Raw genomic sequence first — 13,465 nt, 5'->3', positions numbered from 1 at the left:
CACATCTTTGGACTGTGGGAGGAAACCGGAGCACCCGGAGGAAACCCACGCAGACACGGGGAGAATGTGCAAACTCCACACAGTCAGTCGCCTGAGTCGGGAATTGAACCCGGGTCTCTGGCGCTGCGAGGCTGCAGTGCTAACCACTGGGCCACCGTGCCGCCCTCTTGCTTTGCCTTTACTGTTTGATGTGCTACATTTTCTGAAATGTGTTTCCTCGTCCCAATTGTTTAGTTTAAACTCTCTCTATTTCCCTAGTTAGGTGGCTTCCAAGAAGAGCTGTTCCACCTTGGTTCAGATATAAACCATCCCAACATTTCATCAGTATTGGTGCCGGTGACCCATGAACCAGAGCGACTTCAACTGCACCATTCTTTGAGTCCTGCATTAATTTAACTAACCTTTTTTGCCCTCTGCCATTTGCCCATGGTTCAGGCAGTGCTCATAGTGTACTGCCTAGTTCCTCATACTGTCAATGCAGGCCCTCTTTTTTCATCTTGCCTTTGTCATTGCTACCTATGACTAGATCCTCACCTTCCTCCTGCAAGATCCTCTATAGCCCAAAGAGATGTCTGTAACTCTGACTTCAAAAAGGCAAAACAGACATTTGAACTCTCTTTGCTGCAGAGAACAGTATCAATTCCGCCATACAATACTGCTTCTATTTCTGCTTTGGTCCTTGTTGCTTTGAATGACTTCCTCCACTACATTATCACAGTTGTTAGCTCATCCACCTTACTGCCTTCCCTCTCATCCAAACTCATATCTTTTGACTATTGCAAAGGCTGAAGCTGCTATCTTGCAGATCCCTTACCTGTCTCACAGCCACATATTTCTTGACCAGTGATGGAATCAGAAGACCTAGTCGTAAAGGATGTGACCACCACCTGAAATTAAGTGTTCAGGTAACTTTCCTCCTCAAAGATGGGTCTCAGTGTCTTGTCAGTCACCCTGCAGCTAATAAAGTCTGAGCTAAAGATTTTAATCTCGCATCGCTTTGGTACTTGATTTTTAGAAGTTTATACTGTCATGTTACAAGTTCACCAGCAAATAGAAACAAGGTTTAATTCTTTACCATTTGAGAATGTCGCATTTGACTTTAATCTATTGAAAAAAAGCCCCAGTTTAAAAAAAAAATTAGAATCTTAATCCTACTATATCCTTGGCATAGTTCATAATTTTTTTATTTAATGAGGTCCACAGCAGCAAATATCCCCCAGCTGGTCTCCTTTAGGTCTAGGTCTTCTGATTTCATCGCTGGCTTGTAGAAATTACATATCACTTCTCCTCAATTTATATTCAGAAAAGATTTACAAGGATATTGTTGGGATTGGAGTGTTCGAGCTGTAGGGAGAGTCTGAATATGCTGGGGCCATTTTACCATTGGAGGTTATGGCTTATGGAGGTTCATAAAATTATAAGGGGCATGGATAGGTGTATAGCCAAGGTCTTTGCCCAAGGGTAGTGGAATCCAAAATTAGAGGGTATAGTTTTAAGGTGGGAGAGGAAAGATTCAAAAGGGAGCTTAGGGGCAACTTTTCCACACAGAGGTGTGTATGGAACAAGCTGCCAGAGGAGGTGATGGAGGGTGGTACTTTTACAACATTTAAAAGGCATCTGAATGGATACATGAATTGGAAAGGTTTAGAGGGATATGGGCCAAATGCTGATAAACGGGATAAGATCAGTTTAGGATATCTGGTCAGTGTTGGCAAGTTGAACCGAAGGGTCAGCTTCTGTGCTGTATGGCTCTGTATTCACTGTATTTAAAACATTGTCTTTTCTATATGCATTTATACCTTTACAAACATTGTATAACAACACCACCCTCGAACCTATCTTCCTTCATTCTCTATGTTTCTATCATAGAGTATAATATTCTGTGCCGTCAATTCTGTATAATTTACATTCCAATACATCGCATTTGCTTTTTTATTCAGTAGCTAACTTTTTTCTTATTCATTCATGTGATGAGGACATCACTGGTTTGGCCAGCATTTATTGCTCTTCCCTAGTTGTTCACGTGGTAGTTGAGGGTCAATCACATTGCTGTGGGTCTGGAGTCAAATGTAGACCACCAAATGGGTAAGAATGGTATTTTCCTTCCCTAAAGAACATTAGTGAACCAGATCGTTTTTTCCAACAATTGACAATGGATTCATGGTTATCATTGGATTTCTAATTCCAGATCCTTAAATCCTGAAATCTCTTGCACTTTTCCTCCTCTTGTCATGTTTTGAAGTTTCCTACAAACCATTTAAAACATCAAAATGCAGGATCATGTGCAGTTTTATTTTCTTTCAGAAAAAAACAAAAATGAGTGAACAAATCAAGTTCATTGTAGAACAGCTCAATAAAGAGCCCTTCAAGAAGACATTCAACCTAATCACCTTTGACTCTTTGGAGCCACTGCAGTTGCTGCAGCTGCTTAATGAAGTTCTGGCTGAAATTGATCCAAAAGTAAGTATTACACTGCTAGAGTATATAATCAGTGTGTTTTAATTAGTAAAGGTCTAACTTATTAAAATATAATAAGTACAAATATAGAAACTAAGAAGTATTGATTCCATTAGTAACCCCTAGGAAACACCATGTGTTTTGTTTTCCTCCATTCTGCAAAACATCCATTTATTTTTGCTCTTTACTTTTTATGCTTCTGTCAATTTTGTATCAATTGTACCACTATCCTTTTAATCCCATGTATATTAAATGTTCAAACAAGTCTATTATGAAGAGTTAATGATTAATGAAGAGTCCTGTTATTCTACAAGGCTATTCATTATTGTTATGAAAATGTGGGTGTATCTTTTAGAGAGTTAAAAGCAGCAGAACTACCTGACACAACACCGAGTGTTCTTAAGAAGGTAACAATGTAACACTCGGTCAAAAAACTCAACTAGCTTGTTGTCTGGAGACAAAAACAAATTTGAATTTGGCCAATCAATTTCAGTTATACCCCGATTAAAATTGTCAATTTCCAATCAAGTTTGAAATGAGTATATTGACAATCTTCAAAGCCAGTTACAAAATCCGATTCTCAGAGGTATAAGACTGAGGGGAAATTGAACAGTTGAGAGGAGAGCTGCCAAGTCCTAGCATGTGTAGACTGCTTGAAAAAGTCTCTCTTTAAAGTCCCGTTTTGATCAGTACCCTGTGATGCAGAAGTTCCTAACAAGGAGAAAACACAGGAAGATCTGAAGGCAAGAACCTACGGCTGCCTGGGTTTGAGATAAGAAATGTTGTTTTGTAAATCTTAATTGGGAGTTTTATCAGACTAGTATTATAGAAGGAAAGGTAGAAGATACATTAGAGAAATAAATTGTAAGTAGTGGTTAGTTAATTATTCTCTGTTATACTTTAAGAAATTTGTTAATTTTACTTTAAATAGTCCTTGGCCACTCGAAATTTTACAGATTACTGCACAGGATAAATCTTTTCTGTGTTGCTGTTTATAAATTAAGCAGAAGAGTTTACCCCATGTTGTAACAATATATAATGAGACACGTAATTTCGCCTTATAAAGCAGTCTAAAGTATTATATTGCCTTAAGACTAAAATTGTTACATTTTGCATATCTTTTTTCCCTTCTTCCTCACTCCTGTCAGCATTAACTTCATAATATTAGTGCTCCGATTCTCATAGTTATGCATGAGGCTAGATATTTGGATATTGACATGTTGCTTGTAACTTGGATGTAACTGCTGTGCCTGAATCTGCCTTTACTATTGTCAATAATCATATATTCTGACAGTGTTCATTGGATAGCAATCATGAATGGAACCTTTAAGTGATGTTTACTACCTGAATTATCTTAAAAAAAACACTCCCCTATACTAGGTATGTCGCCAATCGTTGCACCTCTATCAAAATCAATTAACTGATTTGAACCAGAAATCAAATCTGGGATGTAAAAATTTATGTTTAGTTCCCTTACACATTATCTTCAATTTCTAAGTGAAGAAGTAATATATTTTTTATAGTTCATTTTCACAAAATGAAGTAGTCAATTAAAAAAACAGAAAATATTTATCTTCTCTCTCTTGTTTATTCTCTCCTGCCTTTCAAGCAATTCCTCCTCTTATGAAACATGTCATATGCACTATGGATTTAGTATGTAGTAACATCAGTAATATTCTTTTCTTTTCCGTTAGCATAACATTGATATTCGAGAGGAAGCACCAGATCAAACAGCAAAGCGAATGTTTAGCCTTCTGGGAATTCTGAAATATAAGCCACCTGGAAGTGCTTCTGATATGTATGTAACAATATATGTTTTACCTCAGACTTATAGAAGATCATTTATTTTACTACTTCCTTCTTTAGATTTACCACTTCTGTCAGAATTGTTTCCTGACTGAGAGGTCAAACAAATTACCTTTTTCATGTCTCTATCATTCTCTGCAATATTTGTCTCTTGTATGGCTTGAAGCCACATATTACATAATTGTGCATATTTTCAGAAATAAGTGCTTGTCATCAAGTAAATGTGAAATTAATTCAGTAAACTACTGCCTGCAAGGGCAGTATTAGAAAATGTCTAGATAGTATATAAATGAAGACCAAACCAGGAATCCAAAATACTTGCTTGTAAATTTATTCCAGAACCCCATTTTAAATATCTTGTTTATTTTCCTAATAAGCTGTTGCATTCATCATTTGTCATACAAGAGTCTTCTACTGAGAGGTTGGGCAAATGATGAGCTCTGCAAAAACTTGAAATATCTATAATAGTCTCTTAGGTTGTTTTGGTTTGTTTCTTTCCTTATCTAGGCAAGACAAATAGGATAAATTTTATGATGTTAGACACAGCTAGTACACTTGATACATATCAGGAACATGCTATTGGCACCTTCCCATTGAAATTATTGAATAGAAAATCTTCCAATTAACGCAAGCTGCATGCGAGATACTAAAATACTCATTCTGGACGCTTCTCTCAGATCTTCCTTTAGATACCGAAGGTGGCTATAAAGAATTACAGACATATGTGGGTTGCGACTGTCTAATGGGGAAAGTTTCAGAAAATATGTTGAAAATGCTTCTATTTTTGTCATCAAATTCCAAATTTATTACATTTTTAAAATAACATTTTTTAGAAAATAACATTTTCTTTTTCTGATGACCGGTAATGTAGTTCTTTGATTAAATTGTTCACCATAGCAAATGACAATAAGTAGTTTTGATTTGAAGGAAAGGTCAAACAAACTACGGCTTTATTTTCGAAATGGTAGTAAATATTGATGTAAAAAATTACTAAAAGAAAACTAAAAATACTTTGAAATTTCTTAAAATCAAAGATAAAAATTAGCGTATCGTCATCACCTTGCAACTTTATGCAAAAAGACATTGATTTGAACAACAACAGGTTGCAGCCTGAAACCACTAAGGTATTGTTATTATGTTAAATTAAAGATTTTAATCTGTGGTTGAGTGAATAAATAATCATCCTTTTGTTGAACCCCTTCAGGAGTGCCTTTCGACAGGGTCTGGTTACTGGGAGTAAACCTATAATTCATCCCATTTTGCACTGGCTTCTGCAGCGGACCAATGAGCTTAAAAAAAGAGCATATTTGGCTCGCTTCCTTGTCAAGGTGGAAATCCCTGCTGACTTTCTTCAGGATGATGTGGTTGCAGACACTTATCATCAGGTTTAGTAATTACAACTTTAAAATGTGGATATTTAATATTTCATAGCATGGATGTTTATTTCTCTAAGAGTAATGCTTCTTTAATAAATATTTAGATCCCATTTTTCTCGTATTTATAAAACACTGAATATTTAGAGTAGTAATTGAACAATCTAGTTTAGAATAAATCTGAAAATTCAAAAGTTGTCAGAAATTTTTTTTTAAACAATTCTTTTGGTTTTTGCTTCCAGTATGAAGAATTGGTGGAAGGGTTCAAGACCTTGCACAGGGAATGTGAACAGCTGAAGAACTGTGGTTTTTCAACTGCAGAAATAAGGAGGGTGAGAAGTATAGAAAATACACTCAGCCATGGGACAAAGGATTTATTTTAGAAAGGTTTTGATAACTTGGAGCAAGTAAAATGGACTTTTATTCAAAATTTGAAAGCAAGTGAAGGGTTTTGTCTTTATTACTATTTTAATGAAACTGCAATGTTGTGATGTATATTGATACTGTAGCCATCATGTTCATGAAAGTACCCCTCAAGTCATTCTAAGGAGAATGAACTGAAGAAAGGCTGATTAAGTCATAATGGATGATGGAAGATATTTATTCTATCTTGCTTCATCCATTTAGAAGCATCTTAACTTTCTATTTCATGGTTTCTTAAATTATTTCAGGCATTTTTTGTTTCCATTTTGTGAAAGCCAATTCCACACATAAATCACTATTTCCATTTCCTGAAATAGCATAGCTTCTGTCATTAGGAGGAGATGTTAAACTTGAACTATTTGTTTGAGTAGGCATTCCAGTATCCATTTTATTATTTTTAAAAGAGATGGGAATTCTACTGACTGACATTACTTGCTTAACCTTTACCAACACAGAAAAAAAGGTAAATTGGTCATTTCTCTGATTATTTGTAGCATCTTGCTGAACATAAAATAGCCATTGTTTTTGCCTACCAAACAATAATGACAATATGGGAGAAAGTGAGGACTGCAGTTGCTGGAGGTCAGAGTTGAGAATGTGTTGGTGGAAAAGCACAGCAGGTCACGCAGCATCCGAGGAGCAGGGGAATCGATGTTTCGGGCATAAGCCCTTCATCAGGAAACTTATGCCCGAAACGTCAATTCTCCAGTTCCTCGGATTCTACCTGACCTGCTGTGCTTTTCCAGAAACACACTCTTGTCAATAATGACAATATTTCAAAATATGTATCATAAATGTTTACGAAACACTTTGAGATCTGCTGAGATATAATAAGGTGTTGTAATAAATGTAGCTTTTTGTTTTTATTTCTTCTGTCTATGAAATCATGACATAGTTAAAGTAGAATTACTTTAAAGTGATTCTAGTGCAGAAAACCCATTTGTCTGTCTTACTGAATATTTGATTTATTTCATACAATTTTATTTTTATTTTTAAGTTATCATCCCAGCATATTTTAGACATTTGTGATCTCCCAAATTCAGAGTTCCCACAAGGAATTCAAGTATGTCTGCCTCACACAAACAAAAACCCAAATCCTTGTGCTCTCTAGTTTTGTTCTTCACTCCAGTCTGTTTTGAGCCTTGACTAATGCTCTTCTCTGTCTGAGTGCAAGGAATTTGAAATTCTTCATTGCACAATTTTGAATGGATCAGTTAGCATTTTTTTTTCCACACTAAAATCCTTATTATATTTTTGAAAGTTGGCAACTTACTTATTTTAAAAGATGTTTTATTAGAAGTGTCAAGCACCTAGTAAACTAGGATAAAACGCTTGTTGTTGTAATCTCTTTATAATTACTTTTTTAAAGTTGAGAATGAATTTAACTGCATTTGTCTTTTTGCTGGTATTTAAAACATGTAAAGTATCTCCATAAATATTTAGTTGTCATTTGCTGATAAGGAAAGTACACATTAGTTCCTACTTTTATATGTCAGAGGGAATTGGACCCCTATTCATAAATGAGAACATAATAACTTGCATTTATATAACCACTTTTATCACAGTAAAATGTTCCAAGGTGCTTCTTTGGAATGATTAGTAAACAGAATTTGACATTGTTCCAAATAAGGATAAACTAGGATTGCTGTCAAAAGCTCGGTCAAGGATCAAGTCTTAATTACTATTTTAATGAGGAGAAAGGGTGAGTGAGAGAAAATTGAGATGTTTAGGGAGAGAAATTCAGAACTTGGGACTAGACAATGGAAGGTATTGTCTCTAGTGGTAGAGAGAAGACAGTTAGCATGTGCAAAATTGGGGGAGTATAAGGTCTCTGTTTTGTAGGACTGGAGGGAATAATAAAACTAAGGAGCACAAGGATTTGGGCTTTTGTTTCTGTGAATGAGAAAAATACTTGAATTCTTAATGGGAAAGAAATACCCGTCTGTAAACTCAAACATTATTTCTCCAGAAATGTGTGCATACTGCTGTGATCTTTGAGTAAAGTTCTCACATTGTATTTTACGAGTCCTATTGGAGAGATTAATAAGTTTGTGCCTGAAGGATTGAAAGAAATGCAACACATCCAGTCCCCATTTAACATTATCCTTCTCCACCTGACTGAACTTATTCTCACACTTAACAACTTCCCTTCTGATTACTATTACTTAACTGCCACTAAACAATTTTGCGATAATAATCTTTATGGGTTGTAAATATGTCATTTTAATGGGATAAGTGAAACATTGTTTGTTCCTGTCACACCAGATTTCCTCCTCACCTTTTTTCCCCAGTGCATTGTTGGCTTTCTTAGTGCTATTTTCTTTGTCAGCCCAAGATGTAAAATATCATCAACTTGGCTTTCAATTTCCACCTTTTCTCATTCTTCATGTCTGATATTAAGTTATCCACTGTAAGCTGTTCTCTTTCTCTCTTTCCATATGCTACGTGGCGTGCTGAGAGTTTCCAGCAAGCTTTCTGTTTTTTTTTCAAATTTCCAGCATTCATAATGCTCTGCTTTTGCTAACCATACCTGTCGTAAAAAATCGTGAATGCATAGCTGTATGCTGGATGCACAAGAATTATGCTGAAATGGTGTGCCGCTGAGACCAGCAAGTAAAATGTTTTGTTTTTCAAAGTAATACTTGAGCGGCAAATAAAAGAAATGTATATTTTGAGAACTTTGTGTTGCATCATGCTGAATATTGCAATTACTTTTATGTGTGTAAGCATATATAAGTGAATATTTCAGTTTAGCATTTTATATGATTAAAACCTCAGTGTTAAAATGTTTAAAGTTAGGTAATACACAGTATAAATTTTTCTTTGGATTTGCAGGACATAAATGCTATGGAGGAAGAGAAGGATCAACTAATTAAGCGTGTCGAGCGTCTGAAGAAAAGGGTATGATTCAGTTATCTAGTAAGGATGTTGCTTCTTCAGCCATGTGTCACATGTCACATAGGAAAATGTAAAACTGAATTGAAGGAGCATGTTGCTTGCTTAAGGAAGGCATTGAATAACACTTTTGAGTAAATTGAGACATGCTGGGAGAGTTGCCAATCACTACAAGGAGTTGCACTTAAAATGCAGGCATGTTGGTTTAATTGGTGTGAATTCTATGCTGTCATCTGCAGTTATTTATTGGTGATAGAAGGGAATCATCCGGGATATAGGATCTTGGGTATATTTTCTTAAGACGCTTTTAGTAAGAGCAATGTTTATATGTTTTCACTAGGTGGACACTGTATCAAATCACCAGCGGATGTTAGAAATGGCAAGACAGCTTCGTGTGGAGAAGGAGAGGGAAGAATCGTTAATGCAGCAAAAGCAGGAACAGAAAAATCAAGTAATTTATACTGCACATAGTGACAAGCCATGTATAGATATGTATGCTTGTTACATGAAACTATTGCAGATCAACTACTTTGAGTTATGTAGCATCTTTTTTTATTTCCTTTTAAATATCCCACTGCAATTAGTAGGAGAACATACAATCCCTAAGCTGCATCAGTCGGAAGGAGGGTGAAGGTGACTGAAGTCCTGACTGGAGAGGTTTTGAGCCTTTTGCCAGTGGACGGAGACATTGTAAGGTTAATTGTGCAATATTAAGACAGCTGCAGATAAGAGTGTAAATATCAGGGTTGTACAAGATGCCTTTTTTTTTTGTAACAAATGGGAAGTATTTGATAATGTGTTCTGTCTCATCAGGTTGAAAAAGTAGAGTAGGACTCTGGAAGGATTTTTAGACAAGCGTTTTGAATTTAATGGCTTAGATGATAAGGCGTCAACAGAGGTTTTAGTCCAGATTTTGGAAGACCTCTTGATGACCACTGTCAGCCTTTGCTGTCCTTACCCCTTGAGAGTGGTCCCTATAAATTACCCCTTCAAGTATCTGAACTACCTTCTCTTTCATCCTGATCTCCCTTGTTAAAGGCAGGTGTAAAATATTTGTTTAATACTTGATCGATGCCCTCTACCTCCATATGTTTATCCCTTTTTTGGTTTCTAATCAGCCCCACTTCTTTTACCATCCATTTACAATTTATATACCTTTTGAACACTTTGGATCCCCTTTTGCATTAATTGCCAGTCTCTTTTCATACTGTCTCCTTTAATGATTGTATAGTTTGGCTAGAATGTAGAATGATGTACTGAGTAATGGGACTATATTGACTCTTTGATAATGTCTGCATTGTCTGCACTGTGTAATTGGAGCAGGAGAAACTCAGTTCAGAATCTTAGGCACAATGTGTTTGATGCAGCTTTGATTAATGGCAGCCTGCAGTGTATCCCTTCTTTGTCTTCTGGTGATAGCAAGTATGTGACTTGAAGTCACCAGAAAAGTAACTTAAAAAGAACACATTTGTAACTTCTCAAAATTAATCCAATCACCTCGTATGTTTGGCATAGTATAGTTTGTTTTATTTTTCATTTTTAGGTTAATGTCATTAAAACAAGATTGTCATTGAAGCAAGTTGTTTATTTTGTATCCATTTACCATAAAATGAACTTTTCGCAAACCTGTGCTGCTTTTATTATATTCGGCTCCTATGTTATATTTTTCTTCTCCAGTTATTCCATGCAGAACAAAGGCTGCAGAGAGCACAGCAGCAGTTAAAGGACCTTCGACAAGCTTCAGCAGATGCAAAGCCTGAGGGTAAGTGCTCCACCAAAATACAAATTTAGGAAGCAGTGTCAGAATGTGATGTGAATATCATTGGCAAACTCAGGATTTATTTCCCATCCCTGTTTCACATTCAGAAGTGGTGGTGAGCTGCCTTCATGTTTCATGCCTTCCATAGTGTACCTACAGTGTTGTTCCAAAGTTTGGACCCATTGGCAATGAAGTTGAGTGTGAAGTGACTTGAAGGATCAATATGTTTTTCATTACAGAGTACCTAGTGTCTGCTTTGTTCCTATAACCATGTTGTTCATGAAGTTAAGTTTTTGATCACTGAAAATTTCTAAGATGTCTGTTGTGTTTGACTTGATGCGGACTGGTGCCACAGAAAGTCACAGTGCAGTGGTCATATTTTTTTCTTTTTGACAATTGCTATTGTCTGCCGTATATGTAGTTCAAATGTTATCTGCCACTTGATAGATAAAATTCTATAGCACTTTGGCAGATTATTGGAGTTATGAATAGCAAAGAATACTGTAGACTAATCAGCAAAGTACCCACAAAAAATTAATTTTGATTAGAGTTGCTATATTACCTTATATGTAAACTGAAAAGGGACAGCAGTTGCTTTGCTGTAAATTATGTTTTGAGCCCAGCCAGTAGAAGGCATAGTTGCTTTGTGACATGATAGAAAATTGCTGTTCTATTTCCTCAATGAGAGATCTACCCAGCAGCCTGGTAAGATTCTTGAAATTTTCACACTTTAATGACTGATGGGTCTAAACATATGTGATTATTGGTGATAAAACTCATAATACGTGAAGGCTCAAAGTTGTATTTATAAGTATTACAAGTCTGTACCTTTAGAAATCAGATATAACATAATTCAAAACAACAGTAACTCAGATGATGTGTATTATTTAACCCTTAATGGTTGAACTGAATATTAATTTCAGGTTTGATGAAGAGGCTGGATGAGGAAATAAAATTCAACACATATATGGTTTCAGACAAGCTTCCCAAGGAATTGGATAGCAAGAAGAAAACTGTTCATTACTTACAGAAAGTGGTTGCAGAACCTGCAATGGGTCACTCTGATCTCAGTGAGCTTGAAACCAAGGTGCAGTGTTAATGTTGTTACAGTATTTTTTGAGTATTGATGAGAGTAAATGCAGAGTATATATAGTCAATGGTTTTCTAGACGAGATGGCAAATATAGTGGTCCATCTGCTTCATGCATGAATTCAAGACAGACTTAAGAAGCAAATATCCTTGATCTCAATTGTAAAGAACAACACGTAATGAGAATAGCAATTGGTGTCATACAAACTTTTTGGGGAAAGCCATAAATTGTGTTACTGCAGTTGTTGACAATTATGATAGCTACTATGACAGTTTTATTAATTGTTAATTATTGAAATATTGTTTTCCAAAGAAGGAACAAAGTAGAGGAAAGAAATGTAAGCAATCTTTTAGTTTCCTTTTTGGCTTAATAGTTAAATGCAATATCCACTTCCATTCCATAAAAGTGGATCTGTGCAGGATCAGTAATTGGGCCTCTCTCTTTGTCTTCCATATCTATTGATAGTGAAATACCTCTTGATCATTATCCAAAGACTACTGATTTTCTTTGAAAACAGCACATTAGCTAATGTCTATATTTCATGATTTGAAATACCAACCAAAATTACATACTACAAAATCTGAAATCTAAAAAACAATGGTTGGAAAAAGCAGGCCCATTGGTATACATAACAACTGCGAACAAGTGTGCATTTTAATAGGAAAACTAAAATCATAGTTCTTCTGAAAGAATCCACATCTCGTATATGAACTTGCTTCCTCCTTTTCGGATACTGATGGATCTGCTGAGTATTTCCAGCACTTCTTGCTCATACACAGCACACCAGGAAAAATAGGAGCAGAATATGATACTGCACCATTCAACATAATTGTGGCTGATGTTAAGCTTCAATTTCACTTTTTTACCATATCCCTTAATTACATATAGTTGTGGCATATTCGTAAACCTCCAGGGTGAAGAATTTAGGAGATTTCTCCTCATCTCATTCCTGAATGAATAGCCTGAAACTGTGTCCTTTTGTTCTAGATTCCCCACTTTAGGGAAACAATGTGTGAGAAACAAAAGCTCACTCACTTTAATAATTTCAGTCCGAGACGAATATCTGAATCAGCCGTTTATTTGTACACCTATAGGTGGGTGCTTTGTCTAATTACCAGGTAAGGCAATGACAAAATGCACAGTCTATCCCAAAAAACCCTTGCAATTTATACTGTTTTTTCCCATATGTTTTCCTTATTCCATTGTCTGTTCCCTGCTTCGCTTACGTCACAGATTTCCTTAAGACTTATCCCACAACTTCTGTTTATCCTGTCTTGTCCGTGACAAACTCTTATCTCTGACTCCCATAAGGGTGTTTGACGTCAGTCTACCGTAGGTTATTGATTAGGCATATCTTTTCTTCTATCAGAATCTATTTCCATCCAGAGGCCACTTTGACCTCTTTAGGGTTTGTTCCTGTGTCTCCGTGTAAGGGGGAAACAGATGCTTTCCTGTTTGCCCATATATCCACCATTGTTCTGTATTCACGCCTCATGCTAACATATCCTTTCTTTTCGCTGAATATGTATTTTCTCATTCCTATTCTGTATCAGAATTTATACTTGCAGAAATAACATTAATTCATTTATATCCCACAAAGGAGCAGCACTCCAATAGTTAGTGCTTCCAACTAAACCTGTTGGACTATAACCTGGTGTTGTG

The 13,465-nt window shown here is 35.9% G+C and overlaps 1 protein-coding gene across 2 annotated transcripts in view; it reads left to right on the top strand.

The window, feature by feature from the left end:
* ift81 (intraflagellar transport 81 homolog) overlaps positions 1-13,465 on the top strand; it is a 110,133-nt gene that overhangs the window by 9,968 nt on the left and 86,700 nt on the right. For both annotated transcript variants that reach the window (XM_043715704.1, XM_043715705.1), the window contains exons 2-9: positions 2,305-2,460; positions 4,152-4,255; positions 5,468-5,648; positions 5,879-5,968; positions 8,895-8,960; positions 9,295-9,405; positions 10,632-10,716; positions 11,637-11,800. In XM_043715704.1, coding sequence (XP_043571639.1) covers positions 2,317-2,460; positions 4,152-4,255; positions 5,468-5,648; positions 5,879-5,968; positions 8,895-8,960; positions 9,295-9,405; positions 10,632-10,716; positions 11,637-11,800 — 945 coding nt within the window. In that variant the 5' untranslated portion in view covers positions 2,305-2,316. The remainder of the gene's footprint in view (positions 1-2,304; positions 2,461-4,151; positions 4,256-5,467; positions 5,649-5,878; positions 5,969-8,894; positions 8,961-9,294; positions 9,406-10,631; positions 10,717-11,636; positions 11,801-13,465) is intronic.

Source organism: Chiloscyllium plagiosum, chromosome 25, assembly GCF_004010195.1.
Source record: "Chiloscyllium plagiosum isolate BGI_BamShark_2017 chromosome 25, ASM401019v2, whole genome shotgun sequence".
Taxonomy (NCBI): Eukaryota; Metazoa; Chordata; class Chondrichthyes; order Orectolobiformes; family Hemiscylliidae; genus Chiloscyllium; species Chiloscyllium plagiosum.
This window is presented reverse-complemented; position numbering and strand designations above follow the sequence as displayed.